Source organism: Aythya marila (assembly GCF_965140915.1).
Source record: "Aythya marila genome assembly, chromosome: 1".
NCBI classification, from domain to species: Eukaryota; Metazoa; Chordata; class Aves; order Anseriformes; family Anatidae; genus Aythya; species Aythya marila.
In genome coordinates, this window is record NC_139042.1 from 192579409 (window position 1) to 192596475 (window position 17067).

The 17067-nt window shown below is 36.7% G+C and overlaps 1 protein-coding gene across 1 annotated transcript in view; it reads left to right on the plus strand.

Moving 5' to 3' along the window:
* The window catches only part of COG5 (component of oligomeric golgi complex 5), a 180182-nt gene that overhangs the window by 117379 nt on the left and 45736 nt on the right, over positions 1 to 17067 (plus strand). Inside the window, exons 8-11 of the mRNA XM_082778476.1 lie at positions 307 to 472; positions 2206 to 2318; positions 2417 to 2494; positions 15632 to 15713. Coding sequence (XP_082634602.1) covers positions 307 to 472; positions 2206 to 2318; positions 2417 to 2494; positions 15632 to 15713 — 439 coding nt within the window. The remainder of the gene's footprint in view (positions 1 to 306; positions 473 to 2205; positions 2319 to 2416; positions 2495 to 15631; positions 15714 to 17067) is intronic.

Here is a 17067-nt window from a genome sequence, read left to right on the forward strand (position 1 = left end):
TATTAGGGTAACCCACCCTGAAATATATTGCCAGCTGTGCTTCCCATCCGTTTTTCCATTCTTCTTGTTTAGAAGGTACTGCCAAAAAAAGCTAAGCTAAACATTGCTAAGCAGTCAAAGGAAATCAGCCCTCTCCTTTCCCCTCTGATCTCTGCCATGCATACCATTTATTTCACATTAAATGAAATGAATCAGCAGGCTGAACTTTAAGATGAACTTGTCCTGTAAAACGATGCCTTCATCATGGAAAAATAAATCTATAACAGTTAAAGGTAATTGTCATTTTTGAAAATCTTCTTTCTCTAGAGTCCTACTCAAGTGGGAACTGCTCTTCAGGTTTTCTATAACCTTGGAACTTTGAAGGATACCATTGCTAATGTGGTGGATGGATACTGCACGGCCCTGGAGGAGAACATAAAAAATGCTTTGGATATCAAAGTATTGACCCAGCCGTCTCAAACTGTTGCAAGAGGTATGCTACTTGTTTCACAGAGATCCCTACCTGATCTTTTTTGACAGAAATACTGTATGTTGTCAAAAGAAACTCACAGCCAAGCCTGTTAAATGTTTCCCTGCTTGCTTTAACTGGTAGAAGATGGCAGTACTCATCTAATACAAAACTAAAATGTTTGTTGTTATTGTGCTCAGAGGTTTTCCTATGATTTTTCCCCTCTCTCTTTTCCCCCACTTTCCCAGGAAATTGCCTTCATTAGTTTACAACTTTGCAGTGTTTTCTTAGGAGTTTGTCATGGAAAGCTGAATCCAATTTTTTCTTTCTTTGTGTCGGTGGAAAGATCATGGATGGCAGGGATGTCACCCACTGCATCAAGTTACCTCATCCAGGGCCAAGAAGGACATAGACATATTAGAACAAGTCCAGAGGAGGCCCACAAGGATGATCAAGGGGCTGAAGCACCTCTCCTGTGAAGACAGGCTGAGGGAGGTGGGGTTGTTCAGCCTGGAGAAGAGAACGCTCCAGGGAGACCTTACAGCAGCCTGCCAGTGCCTAAAGGAAAGCTGCAGGAAAGCTGGGGAGGGACTCCTTGTCAGGGGGTGTAGTGACAGGACAAAGGGGAATGGTTTTAAAGGAAAAGGGTAGATTTAGATTAGATATAAGGAAGAAATTATTTACTCTGAGAATTTACAATTATACTTTGCCTAATGCAGCCAAGCCTACTCTAAGCCTTCTTAGTGGCAAGGGCACATTGCTGGCTTATGTTCAACTTGGTGGCCACCAGGACCCCCAAATCCTTTTCTGTCAACCTGCTTCCCAGCTGGGTGTCACCCAACATGTACTGGTGCATGGGGTTTTTCCTCCCCAGGTGCAGGACTCTGTTCTTTTCCTTGTTGAACTTCACAGGGTTCATGCCAGCTCACCTCTTCAGCCTGTCAGGGTCCCTCAAATTTACTGAGGGTGCACTCTACCCCATTGTCCAGATTGATAAAGAAGATGCTAAACATGGCTGGACACAGTATTTACCCCTGTGGTACTCTGCTTATTACTGGCCTCCAACTAGACTTTGCACCACCTATTACCACCCCCTGGGGCCATCCATTCAGGCAGTTTTCAGTCCACCTCACTTGTGTGCTCATACAGCCCATACTTCAACAGCTTGTCTGTGAGGATCTCATGGGGGACAGTATAAACAGTGTCAAAAGTCTTACTAAGTCCAGGTAGATAATTTCCCTCTCATCCATCAAGTTTGTGATTTCATTGTAGAAGCTTATCAGGGTAGTCAAGCATGACTTCTCCTTGGTGAATCCATGTTGACTACTACTCCTGATTATATTCTTTTTCATGTGCTTGGAAATGGTCACCAGAATTGGCAGTAATGAAAATTTAACACTTAAAAAAAACAACATACACCCAAAAAAATGCTTGCAATGAGTTTGAGATCTGAAAATATACCTGTAGATCTGGAATATAGTATAGAAAGTATAGAAGTTGCATACCCTTCAGCTGGAATATCACTTATTTTAGTTCACCTGTACGTTTACGTCCTGAGCTGAGCTGGTAATATCCTGCTTTTATATGCTGCGATATGCTCATTGGCACAACCATGGTGTTTCTATGGAGGCTGCTCTGATTTTTTTTAAGTAAATTTCTTATGTCAGTGTATGCATAAAGATCTCTATTTGTAATATTTTAATTTTCACATGTGAAATCTGAAATGTGCTGTTGTGTGTTTTTAAAAACACATATAGGTGGCCCTGGTAGAGCTGCTATGCCAACACCTGGGAATACAGCAGCTTTTCGAGCTGCTCTCTGGACAAACATGGAGAAACTCATGGATCAGATCTGTGCTGCTTGTGGACAGGTACTCAACAGCTAATTAATGCTTGTCTGGTGAGGCAATTTTGCATGTAAGTTAATAGAAGGTGTCACTTTTCCACTAAATAATTTATTTTCTTACAGGTGCAGCACTTGCAGAAACTATTGACAAAGAAGAGAGATCCTATTTCACATGTCTGTTTCATTGAGGAAATAGTTAAGGTAAATTTTAATTTAGATCAATACATTTTAGTAATTCTGTTTAGGAAATTGCCATGAGGGAAAGCTTTTGTTTAAAATTTTAGAGTTCCATAACAATTTGTAATTATATTAATGGGAAAGTGGTAAAAGTCACACTAACACTGAAAGCTGTATTTATGGTCTGTGGGTTACATCTGTAGGATATAAACATGTTCTTTTTATAATAATTTATTTTGTTTTCTTTAAAGGGAGCCAATAAGACACTACTGTCAGTTTTTATTACTGATCATTAATGTCATTCCATAAAATACCATGTGATTTGAGCAATTAATTAAGTCTGTTAGTTAGCATAGGAAAATGTGTCTTCATCTAACACTTTCAGCCATCTGTTTCCCAACTTCTTGGCGATTTTTTCCTTGAAAAATAATCATGGCTGTTCTTTTGAATACCTATTCTTCCCCATTCAATTGCATTGTTTTCTATTCATATTTGGAATAATTTGATTAATGATCTCCTTTAGTGTTAGGAACAGTGTTACTGAAGCTTTCTCATCTACCAAGGTAGATGAGAAGATACAAAAACAAAAGATGTATTTACGCAGACATCTCCTTTTCCATGTATATGGATGGATTTTTAATTTACATGATTTTAATTTTTGAAATACATTGGGGAAACTGTTCATATGCAAATGTGGTCTTCTCAACAGTAGAAGCAAATAATGAAGGTTGAACACAGCATATAAGTTTATCTGTCAGTTAAGCTGAGCTCCAAAAGATGTTGCATAGAACATTATTTTTCTGTGAGGTACTTTAAACATCTTCCTGTATCATAAAGAAACAAAACAACAACAACAAAACACAACTCCAGAAAGCTTATAAAGTTTTAGCGTATTTTCTACATTAAAAAGTTTGATTTGGCAAAAGTATCTAGTATTGCCTGGGTGGATCCCTCCAGTAGATCAGCACTTTAAAGGAGAAACCTGGAGAAAGGAGGAGGAACTCTGGAAGGTTTGGGAAGAGTCTGGATGGAAAGGGAGCTGAGATAAATGAACTTGTAGCGTTGATGGGTAGCTCCTACCCTGAGCCTGTGCTTCTCAATTTCACTCTTCCCATTGGTAGAATGGCATTTGAAAATGGGAATTTTTTTTCTGGTTGTCAAAGATGGTATTGAAGGGAAGCCAAAGGAAATCATTTATCATTATGGAGAAACAACGTACAGGTAAAAAAGATCTCAGTAGAAGCTAGATGCAGAGTAGATGCAGAATAAGGAAAAAAAAAAGCTTTTGGGGTTTTCGTGTGCTAAGCATCTTTCATGTTACCTTTTATAACTCTTCCTTCCCGTTGACTTCATACCACAGGATTACTTACTTCTAAGAGATAAATTGTGTTTTCCAGATGAAACCCATCTATTTGTTTCTCCACACTTATCCCACTGCCAATTAGTTGGCTCTTCAGCAGGACTTTTGGCAGAGCATAACACCAAGCTGGACAGTTGTCATTCTCAGTGAGACATCTAAGGAGCAGTGGTGCTTCCTTGTCTAGTTCTACCAGAACTCTCTTAGCACGAGACAGTACTGCTGCTAGCACTGACACTTTGCCTTCTTCTTACCTAGGTGGTTCATTGTAACACAGTGTTTTTCTTGGCCATTCTTGCAGTTGTACCATTTTTCATAGTGTCCCCTGAAAAGGAGGACACTCTGAAAGCCTACAGATGGAGAAGTGACACCATGCAGTACCAGCTCTTCTTTAGACAAATTCAGACAAGTACTAGATGCTGCTGAATTTCAAGAAAGCATGTACAGATGGCTGTATGGGAGAGCAAGAATTGTTGTGTACATTGAAAATAGATATAAGTAAGAAATTGGTAATTTGCCATTTACTAATGAAGATTCCATCTATTATTAGAACAAACTGAAACAACATGCTTTCCCTACCAGCTGTTCTGGACAGGCAGAAAAGTTGGATTTTCTTTATCATTTTGGATTTCATTAATAAACTGAGCAAATGAACAAAACAAACAAAAGGTACTGACATTGTATACATTCACTAGGGCAGCATGCCCACACCAGGAGAGAGGAAAACGAATCATCCACTCTACAGTCTGTACACTAATTACTGTTACTGATGTCAACATTATTATTATAGTCATCTTCTGCAGCAGCTGCAGTACCACTTTGCCTGTCCATCTGCTTCCTTGTTTTGATTATTGCAGTGCAAGTATCATCCTAGGAAGCAGAAGAGGAGACCCAGCTTTTTTAAAGCACAAGTCCTTTAATAGCAAGGAAGCAACTTTTTTTTTTTTAATCATTCTCTTTTTTCCATTGGGAATTTTTTTCTGTCCTTCCCTTCACAGATAGCATAGCCTGCATTTTCTCTGTTATGATCTCAAACATGTGCTTTCTGGCCTTCTAATTACCTGTTACCATAATGATATTTAGTAGTGTTGTAGCATGTTGTATCCAAAAATTAGTTTTAAACACTAATTAATTAAAGGATTCACAAAATCTATTTAAAATAAATGAGCAACAACTACTACAACAGAAAACACTAAAAACCAACCAAACAAAAAAACACACACACACACACACAAAAAAAAAAACAACAACACAAAACCACTGAAATTCAAAAATCTGACAGATGGAGAAACTGAGGCATAGAACTTCATAAATTTATAAATACTGAGGTTCAGCAGCAGGGCAATGACAACACCCACAGCTTTTCTACACTGTGGTTTCTCTCATTAGTAACAGAATTCACTTCCAAATTTTTTCACCATTAAATACGGACAAGATTTAAATGACATACCATGATGCTCATGTAAGCCTTCCCTTTGCACATCTGGATTTTCATATTTGTCCTCTGCCACAATATTAAATGTATGCGAAGGAATTCACGTCCCTTTTGAGAAGAAGTCATGCACTCAGTGTACATTGTTACATTTCATACTTGTAATGAAATATAGATTTGTTACCAATCTGTAAGTACGCAAATTACAATTTTAATTCCTCCAACAGATCTAGACATATTTAAATGAGAAATAATCTTGTTTTAAGACTGAATGGACATTTTTAGTGGCAACTTTTCGTGTCAGGGAGTGTAGTGATAGGACAAGGAGTAATAGTTTTAAACTAAAGAGGGCAGATTTAGATTAGATATCTGGAAGAAATTGTTCACTCTGAGGGTGGTGAGGCCCTGGCACAGGCTGCCCAGAGAAGCTGTGGGGGCTTTGGGCAGCCTGGGATGGTGGGAGGTGTCCCTGCCCATGGCAGGAGGTTGGAATGAGATGATCTTTAAGGTTCCTTCCAACCCAAGCCATTCTGTGATTAATGACTAGATTTAAGTTCATGAGTGAAGCTAAGAAAATTAAGAATTCATAAATTATAATTTATGGTTTTGTGGGAAAACAAATACAGATTTAATTATACATTTTTTTAAAGGTGGGATAATTTTTTCATTATCTTGAGGGAAACATTAGAATTACAAACATTACTTAAATAATATGAAATTGCTATTTTTATTCACCTAGTGACTGGCTACTTACATCACTTCTTTCAATTGCTTAATTCACCTTCAAAGAGCTAATAGGTTACTCCAGTTTACTCTGCTTTATTTCGCTCTTTCAATGTGTAGTGACTAATCCTGTTTCAGCTATTTTAATATCTAAACCACAATTGACTTCAGCGTAAGTCACAGCAGAGCACATCATTCTGTGACAGCCAGTTTCCTAATTAGAGATAAGAATCCCTCTAAGCCCCTTGTAGAAGTGTTGAAAATGATCTCTGATCCTTATCTATTTTGGGTCCTTCACTCCTACATAGGCATCAGTGAACAGTTCTTCAAAGTGTGAAACAACCTTAAATGCAGCAAATGATTATTTGGGGGCGGCCGGGGGTGGTTGGGTTGGTCAATAGAAAGGGTGAGCTGGGTTCTGTGCTCCCAAGGGAAGGGAGGCAGGGAAGAAGTCATGTCTGTGAGAGGGCAGAGCTGCCTTTGATCTCCTTTGGTCTGCTGATGTCCACATTTGTTAACAGCTTGGAAGCCTGCAAAATCTGTCATTTACGTAAGCCTCTGGGTACAAGAGTGAGCTGAGAGTTATAGGGAGTGTTATTATGTACTTTGTGGAGGGCTCTTATCATTGCCTCTCCTGATGAACGTTTGGTGAGTAAGCAGGCTATTTTCTTGAGTTGTCAACGCTGGCAATGTGAGGTGTTAACGATACAGAAGGGAATGTCCTCATGATTACATAAGATAAAGAAAATAAATTGAAAATATAAATGTTTATTTCCCAAAGTGTACTTAACATTTCACCTTCTTACATCTCCTCTCCTGTCAAACTTGTTAAAAATGTTGCTGCTTTGAAGTTATTCACATCTATCATCATATATTCACATTCAGTTGACCCAATTAAAAATAATCCCAAGTGGAAAAAATGCAAAATAATCTAATTACTGCCTTACATGAATTCATGAAATAATCTTTCCCCTTTTATTGAAAGTATTGATCTATTTTCCGGTATCTTTTGTAGAAGCAGATTTGGATTACTTGTTCACCGTTTCTACTGGAGTTTCTGTTTAATATTTAAGCATTAGATCTCCATGAAGTGTGTAGTTAAACACAGGTGAATGAGCAGGTTTGCTATCCCCAACATAGATGCTGAAGATGCTCTTAATTTCAAACCCACAAATTGTTATGCTGAATTCTGTTGCAAGATTTCCCTAAAAAAAAAAATAAAAAAATATCTAATTTAAGAGTCTTGATTCTAGTTTTAAATGATCTACATGTCCACAGCTAGCCGTGTTAAAAGTAATTCAGAGCCGGTGTAATGGTTTTCTAGTGCATCTTCTCTAGGACTTTAATCCTGTTTCTCTGCCAGAAATGTGCAGCTATAAAAAGAAGGGATGGTGTTGAGGTTGCTTGGCTTGGTAGGTGAGAGTGACCTTTGTTGGTTTTCACTACTGTTGTGTTGTGGTCTGTGCAGATCGCAGTTCGGTGATGACTGAAAATTACTAAGTCGGCTGGATTTCAGTCAGATTGCTATTGGGAAATAAATGCATTTAATGGCAGCGTTGCTTTTCATCATTATTCTTGTCAGTCTTACTTGAACGACTGGGGATTGAATGGGCATGGTAACAAACTACCCCTTCATCCTTGGCTGAGGTACATAACAGTCAAGGTGAAAGCAGAGTTGAGGTGCAGCTGTGCATACTGAATCAGTTCCCTGGACAAAAGGCAGCTGTCGAGTCCCTTGGGTAGTTACTGGCTTTTGGAAACACTAAGTTCATTTACTTCCGTATGATACATATCTTGCAAGAGCACGGAAGGATTAATTAACGTTTTAAGTAGTCTTGAAGATACGGGACACTGTTTAAGACCTGAATATTTTTGATTGTTACAAATAAGTTTTTATAAGGAATCATGTAGGAATTCTAATATTAGAATTGGGAAAATGCAGTCTTTACTTTCTAGTTAAGAAGGTTATATTAGAAAAAAAAAAAAAAAAATTTCTTCTGTCCGATGCATATAAGGAGACCTGGAAGTCTAGAAACTATTGCACCTTGGGTATGAAATGATCAACACAGTGTAATGAAATTCTGTGCCCTGCAGTAAAACAAAAAATCAAGGTCATTTTTAAAGTCATGTTGTCATTTATTGACATGTGTTCACCTACAGTGGTCTAATGTAGACAACATTAGAAATTCATATGCACTGATCTTTTTCAAAATTTAATCTAGACTACCTTGAGAACACAGAAAAGGTTTATTCAAAACACACTGAATTTTTCTGTTTCTTTACTGATTAATTGCACTACTGATGGTTTTTTGTTCACAGTCTCACATTTAGCAATTTTGTTGCTATAGAAATAGTGCAAATAGATTTTCTTATTTCTGTTCCATAAGATCTTGCTGTACAAAATTGTTAAAGCATTTGCATTGTTGCTTTATCGGTGGAAAAATATTTAGGCTGTCCTTTAAACGTCTTCTGTTTTTAGAGCAATGTTCTCAAGTCCCATATTTCTTTATGGTGGAGCCTTTGATTACAGATAGAAAACACTGTATGTATTAGTATGCAAAGCCTGATTTCAGGAGCCTGCAGCAACTAGCTTCATGGTAATATTCACTATATTGTTTTACACTTCAAAGAGGCTTCACAATAAAGATTTTTTCACACTCTACTCAAAGTATTAAAATTTCTACAGGGAAAAATAAGTTGGAAGCGATTGTCATGAAGTGGGAGCCAGTTTAGAATCAGTGGGTCAGATTTATTATTTGAATGTTAGAATAGCTATTTGAGACAAACACAAATATGATAATTCACAGATGGGAAATTATACTCATTAAGTTCTAAATTTACAGTGTGGAGGAAATAGAGATGTTTGTAAAAATAAATATATGTCTTTTCAGCATCTTCTTGCATTCTTGTCTAATACTGAATAAGGGGATGCTTTCATTCTCATTCCTTGAATTTAGATTTAATGTCAGATGCCAAGCAGTTATATTAAGAACAGAGCTCAAGAGATTTCATTTCTGTAATAGCAAAGTTAATTAGAAGCTTGGTATGTTTTTTAAAAATGAAGTAAGCTGTTCTGTTTTTATGTTTGAGCAATTTTTAAGTCAGTTTTCCAGGCTGCAACATTAATATTATTGTAGAGTAATATTGGATGCAGATCTTCAAATATCATTGCTCTAATGGTACTGGTACTCAGCTCACTATTGTTCAGTGGTTTATTAACTTACTAGTAGCTATTAGTGGAAAATGGGTTATAGTTTTTGAACTGTGAAATCAAGTCACTTCCATGTGAGTAAGTGGGAAGGGAGTTTTAGCACTTTGATTTTGTCAGCCTGTATTTTTTCCAGCAAAGATAATCTTGTAATCCTGTAAACAAGGAACATTAATCTAAATTTCAAATCTATACAGCTGAGTAATAATGTCACTTTGCACTATTAACTGGACTGCAGACATGCTATAATGCAATGCATTGAAGGTATAAAGACTACTGAAAAAAGGAATTTTTAATGTGCCAGTATATGCATGTATTTTTCCTGTTCATTTCATAGCAATATATGAATACTTAGCACCAGTCATTGCATAGTGGATAATTGAGTTTGCAGTCTCTCACAGTTGCACTGTGTGCTGTAACAGCCTTCTTTTTGAAGCTTTGAGACTCAGCTTTTTGTGAACATAGGGTTATTGACATGTGGCTTAAATCTCTGCCCGAGAGGCAATGGGGCTGCTTTTAATTTGGCATCTACTAAATATAGACCATTTCTATGCTAGACTATCAAAAGTTAAACTTTAGCCATTAGAATATTAATTTTTCACACTTATTCATGCTTATATTATTGGAGACAGATTCCATTTTATTTCTTTACGGTAGAAAGATTTACTTAAGAAACCATTATCTTAAAATATGCTTTGTACAGAAATTTCTCAATATTATTGTCTGCGCAAAGTATTGGCAACAGTAGCTTCATATTAATAGTTGAAACTAATTGTACAAGGTGAACACTTTTTTTTTACTGATTGTTGATTATGGCCCTGGTTCAGCAAAGCACTTAAGGACATTCTTAATTTCACATAAATAAGAAACACAATGGAAGTCTAACAGACTGCCTTGCATGTATTATTCTAATAAGGGTAAACTTTGTTGAATTACAGCTTACACTAATGATTTTTGTCCAGTTCATGTAGTGAGCCCTACTGCTGAGAAAATTCATTGCCATTTGTGGTCTAGCCTGATGGACGTATTTTGTCTGATTTATGTGTGTAATTTCCATAAGCAAGTAATTCCTATGTGAACAGTGTATGTGACTGAATACATAATTTTTAAACAGTATGAAAAATGGAAAAATTGTACTGGATGGGTCAGACTGGAATCTGATGCATTTTTCTATTTTACTCTGTACAGATGCAAGTGGATTTCCTAGGAATAACATTTTCAAAAGTAGCTCGTGTTTATAGTTCATATGTTTTTCAAAAAACATCTTAATTTCCCTGGTTCTGGCCAGCTGTGCAGTAGGTCAGAATGGCAGAGGGTTGCTCTCGTTGATGTTAATGGGCAGTTCAGTTTATTTCTGACGACAGAGAATCGGCAAGAGGAAGACAGACCTAAACTGCCTTGCACTACGCACAGACTTGCATAGAGGCTACTAAATTGAGTAGCCTCAGCTGCATCACTTCTGGAGAACTTAGTGGTCACTGGGCACAGCAAGAGCAGTAACAATTTTTTTGATTCCCAGCATGAGTTGGTAGATTATTAGTTTATGTAAGTGCAGTTTAGGAGCATGTTCACAGTACATTTCTATGAAAAAAATAGCCAGTTCTGTGGCTGATCTTAACTTCCCAACCCTTTTGCAATGGTGCAAACTCTGATTTCTGTGCAGATTCTCTCTATTGTGAGATCAAAATAAAGGATCCGATTTGGGGGAAAAATCCTGTTTTGCCATTGTAGTTCTACCGTTTGTTGAAATTAATGTTCATAGATCTCATTCAGTTGTATTCGCTAGAGGGCAAATATGTGTATGTCAACCTGAATCTCACCTGTCTTGAGTTTTAGATACCATCAGTTACAAGTAAGGCTCTTTTGTTGAAGAAGGAAGGTATTGCATGAAAAGAGGATACAGGATTATATTATATGCTAAGGTGTAATAACTTCCTTCAGAATGACTTCAAATTATTTATTTTTGGGGGTATACTATGCAATGTACACCTGAAACAGTTTTGCCCCAGGTAACTGTAATGTTGGACTTTCTGGCTAGACCTCAACTTCCAAAGGTTTGTGTGTTTTCTGCCTTATCAAACATTTCCGCTGTTGGGGGTGGAATATGAGGGAATAGTGACCTTTTTCCAGAGTTGGTTATGGAATAGGAAGCTGGTGGAAGATGATTGCCACAGAGCTGAAAAGATAATCGGATGCAGTTCATTACTCATCTTGTCAGCTGCTCCTGCTACAAGGGATTGTATCACAAGATGTTAATCTGCTTGTGACTAGATTTTAAAGCAAGCATTTTTGTTGGGGGTGTGTGTGTCTGTAACTTCTTTCAGTTTCATATAGTTTTCAGAAGCAAGAGAAACGGAAAATTCCCAGTTTAAGGTCTCAGAATGTTACTTGATAAAAATATTAGCACATCATTTTTAGTTCTGCTACAAAAATATGATGGTACGCTGCAAAAAGCTGTTTAATTGCAGAAGCAGTTCTTTTTAAGCTAGTGATGAGGTTGTGTGTTTACTGAATAGTGGAAGTTAGTCTGCTAGGCGCCAAGTATAGACACAAGACAGAGATGAATCAAAAAGAATCCTTTTTACATAATAGATGACTAATTTAAGTATATCCAATGCTTCCATACGTTGTCTACCAGTGAGGACATTTGGTATAAGTATAGTGTAGTAGAGGATCAGGTCCCTTGCTTACATACTACAAAAGTACAGATGACAAGAATGCAATTTCAGGTAGATTACAGCTTCTCAAAGTGAAAAGCCCAGAAGAGCTGTTCCTTTCTGATTCCGTTGGGACATTGCTCACAGTGCTGTATGAAGCAGAGGGGAAGACTTATAAACTTACCATTACGATGAGTCAATAGATGTTCTGTGTACATTTCAGGCAAGCAGTGCTGCCCTTTACTCTTCCACCTTTATTCTACCAATTTTTTTAAGTCCTTGAAGTTGTCCAGTCCAAGGAGAGGGAAATTCCTTCAATTTCTCTGCTAAGCTGGGGAAAAACACTCCGTTTGCTACTCTTTTTTTTTGTGTGTCCTTTTCTAATATTGATTATTAACAAATGGGATTGCACATTATATTTGTAATAGTTAAATTATAACTTCCATTGTGACCTACAGCACAGAAGTAATCTCTGTTAGAATACTTTCTTTAAGAAATAAGCAGCCAGGTACCTAAAAGTATTTAAGAAAATAATATATTGAGGTGATGTGTAAGCAAAGAAATTACAGGTTTAAACAAAATAAATAAATGGTTTCTGGCTGCTCTTGGTTGCATATGGCACTCTTTACTCCAGCAGGAATATCTAATGCTTTGCTGTGTTCCAATTTCGGTAACTACAGTCCACCCACTTAAATACCCCCTGGTGTTTGCGTAGGCAACAGTGTTTTCTAGTTCCTGCCACAAACTCTTACGTGGTCTTTTGTGTACTACATTTCACCACCAGCTGTATTTCACCTCCAGAGTGACTGCATCTCAGCACTGGACAAAGTGAAACATCCTACATCACATCACAGAAGCAACCAGCAGTAACTCCCTAGATAATGTTTTCAGTTGTTCCAAAACTGTGACATTAATAATTTTTTTCCCTAAACATTTTTGACTGCGTAGTAAATCAGTATGAAATGGTTGAATTTTCCATGTACTTTTCCGCTCTGTTTCTCCTTCTACAAATTACAGTTGGATAGCCAAGCCATAAGGGCCTAGATCATTATGAATTTCTGTGTAAATGAATACCATTTGCCTGGGTCAGAAGAAACAAGCTAATGGGCAGAGGTTTAATTGCTACAGCTGTGTCTGCTGTGCATGTGTTCACATGAGTACATAGGTATATATGTTTGAGTTTATACTTATGTATGCTTATGTACAAATGTTACATATTTAAAAAAAATATATATAAAAATGTCAGGTTTATGTTGCTCTTACTTGTCACAGTGCTGAGTCACAATTAAGACAGAAATGTGGAGGGATTGCAAGCAAGTTTGCGTTCAAGACCATTTAATCATTGTATTTTCTGCTGAGACTATGACAGAGGTGTAGATGGTGATTACATTAATGAAAGAAAGTTGTTTGAAGGTGCTCTATAAGTCTTTTTCCACATCCATTAGATTATTTTGAAATTGAATTGAGTTACTATGCTGAACAGGCAAACAATGTTCCAGGTTGGTATAGAGAATATGAAAGCTAATTACTTTACTTCATAGTTTATGTGAAAGGCCATTTGTTTTATACTAATTTTTGTATTTCAAATGTGAAACTGTGAAATGAAGAGCTGAATGATTTCACAGTTATGCTATAGTAATAAATTTACCCCAAAAAAGACTTTTTATGCAGTATACCTTCTGAATCACTGTCTAAAATTATCATTTTATTTTTCCCATATATGAAGATCAACTACAATTTTACAGAAAATACAAACATAGCTATAAGATGGGGTTACTTAGGTTTCTAAATCCGTAGGTGTCCTCAAGCAGTCACAAATGAGATCCCATCATTCCTGTTGATTTTAGTTTTCTATGTTAATTCTCATACATTTTACAGGTGTGACGCCCTGTCCCTCTCGTTACCCAACAAGATAAAAGATGTTCTCTGTTTCTTCTGACCCACAGATTTTATCATTCTTTGGATATCTTTAGAGATAAAGGATACAGTTGGATGAATTCTGTGTCTAATCTCAGAATTTGTGAAAGCATTCTGACTGATAATATGATAAAAAAAAAAAAAAAGTGTACATTTGACTGATGCGCAGGCTTTATATCAATTCTTTAAGATAATAGTTTTTGAACTGAAAACTTGAGCTTGAACTTGCAATCTTTCAATGACCAGATTTTCAGATTCAATGCCCGTTCCCTGTTAGTGCAGGGCATTTTAAATACCCTCATTGCTTTCTACGTTAGTGCCTATGCAAGTGAATAGAGTGCTTTCTTTATAACGTTGTCATGTTAAGTAATTCATTTTGTACTAGCTAGACTTTTATATTTGAAAGAGCTTGTGTTGTTAAGAAGAACTAACGTTTAGTTTAGTTTTATTGTTTTTCTATTTTTCTCATAGCGAAGTCATTGGCAGCACCAAAAGGAAAACTGAGAAAATGCACTGACTGCATCCTCTTTGACAGTGATTTCAGTCTTGAGTCCTTTGCTTAAACTCATCTTTATCTGTGAATATTGTGCTTTGGTTTAAAAACTATGATGTTTCAGATTGAGTTGGGATAGAATCATAGAATCATTCAGGTTGGAAAAGACCTCTAAGATCATCAAGTCCAACCATAATAGAAACAGCCAATGCCAACCTAAAATCCGTGTAATTGCTGACATCCGTAAGCGTTGCTGAGTATTTTGCTTTTCGTTTATGGGTGCTTTACTGAAAACTTTTTGCTGATAATCCTTAGTATCCTTAGCATCCGTAGTGATTTGGTCAAATTGCTTAATTTATACAGTAGGGTACATATATATATATAGGTATACATATATATACCATGCAATCAAGAAAAACATTCTGAGCTTTCGCCTCCCGGGAGGTGCTCAAGGCTGGGCTGGATGGGGCTTTGGGCAACTTCATTCAGTGGGAGGTGTCCCTGCCCATGGCAGGGTGGGCTTCAAGGACCCTTCCAACCCAACCCATGCTGTGATTCTGTGACTGTAAAACACTGGATGGCCTCCCAGGTGTCTAACAGGTGAGCAGGATAGGTTACCCACCATCGGGTCTTGCAGTTTTTTCTACCTCAAGCATACAGACAGGAAGAGAGCAAAAGAAAGGAAGCAAGATCATGCTTTAATGGTTGGTTTGAGCTTTGAGTGCAAGATGTTCAGAGGATTAACTAATCAGCCTGCTGTTTCATGTATGTCTTTTTTGCAAGAGTACACTACCTTATTGCCTCTCCTGGCAGCAAGCCTTGTTGACACAAGGTGGTGAGGAGTCAGCTGTGAGGTTCACCGTATTTCCCTGTTTTGCACGGGTTTTGAAACTGGAAATTCTTTTGCAGTTCTGTGTGAAACAGAGCAGCATGGACTGGTTCTGGTCCCTGATCAGCGTCTATAAGCATGTTGTACTGCCAGTAACATAATTGCTGTGATTTAGCCAACAAGAGAACTCCCACTGAATGAGAAGGTCATTGCAATACAAAGAGATTTTCTAACACGATTTCTAAAGTATACTATTTCTTTCTACACTCATATCTCACTCCAAAATATCTATGCATTTCCTGTGGGAGCATTTCACTCAGATATGAGGGAAAAGATGCCATTTGTGAGATGACTGAAGCTTTTATTTTTGTTTTTCCAAGTATTTTTTCTAGCTTTAAACTCAAGGAAAACTTCTCAGACTTCATTAGTTTTCATTCTCAGTGGTGGTAGAAGGGCTGTGATAGAAACATTTGCAATGTTTAAGATTATTTGAAAAGGTTTTGCTTTAAAACTTTCTTTTCTTTTCTTTTCTCACTTGCTATCAGGATGGCCAGTCTGATATTTTGTACAAATTCTGGACTGCAGTAACTCAGACTCTCTCCTCTCAGTTTCAGTCAGCAACAGACTGTAAGTATTTGATATAAATGATTTGTAATGTGTTTTGTAGATATTTTGAATCTCTCATTTCTATAAACTCTTTGTGCATTATCTTCTCTACTAAAGCTATATGAGTGGTTCACTCAGTGCTTGGTCTGTGAACTTAAATTTTTTATGGTTTTATAACCAAACAGGATGGTCTTCCTAAACTGTGATCAGGTTTTCAGAAAAAAGAAAAAAAAAGTTTTCTGTTTAATTAATTAGTAGTAATTAATAAATATATATATATGTATGTTTTTGGAACTGCACGTGTAAGTAAAAAGATTTGGAATGGTACATTATTCTTTCCAAAGTGGATGGGTTGGCCAAAATTGTAAGTAGTAATCTGATTTTAAAAAGCAGTTCATACATACATCTGTTAATGAATGCTCATCAGTATTAGTCTGGTTTTAGCCACTTTTTGATACCTTATAAAAAAGGAGCTGAGTTTTGTTAAAATTCTGTCTTGTCTAGATAAATGGTTAGTGTTCTCATTATACACAATATTCAGCACATGGGTAGTAAATAACTAGCAGATGCAACCAGGCAATATTAAATAAAAATCATGTTATAAACATAAAACTGTTGTCATATTAATGCAGCATGCAGCTGGGTCATAAAACCAGATGAGCTCGGTGCTTTCAGAAATACATCTTTCATGTTTGTATACAGAGTATAAAGTTAATCTTTTGCATGTACAAAAGACATAAGGTTTGCATTTATCTTTGTGATCTCAGCTACTACATTGGCCCTTCAAAATTTCGTCTTGCCCTGCTATAAGGCAGCAGTATAATTTTGAGAAAGTAGCTGTTTGATTCATTTTCAGTGGTTGCTAAGTAACTAGATGATCCCAAAAGAAAATATATTCGTCTTGTGTTAAAACATATTAATTTTACTGTTTGCCTTAGGCATACTTTAACAGCAGTATGTACATACCAGGGATCTCATGTTCACACAGAACATGTGCTAACTGTTTTCAGCACAAGGTTTTAAGACTGTAAAATTGTGACATCAGTTAATGGGATCAATCAACATCTCAGAAATAAGGTAACTCTTACATTTTGTCAGCAGTACCTTGACAGCTATTCAAAAATATTTTATTACTTGTGATTTTTAATGATTTTTTATATCAACGTTTGGAGAGAGCATTTGGATTTTTAAACTGAGTGCTGTTTTTTCTTTGCTACATCTGATTTTTGGGGAAACTACTTACAGCAAGTAGACTTTTTTTTTTTTTAAATAGCACATCTATATAAAAATGTTCCTTTTAACATGTAAATTTTAAGTGATTGAATTCACTGACATGAGTCATCGACCTTGAGATCTTACAGATTAGAGGAAGATC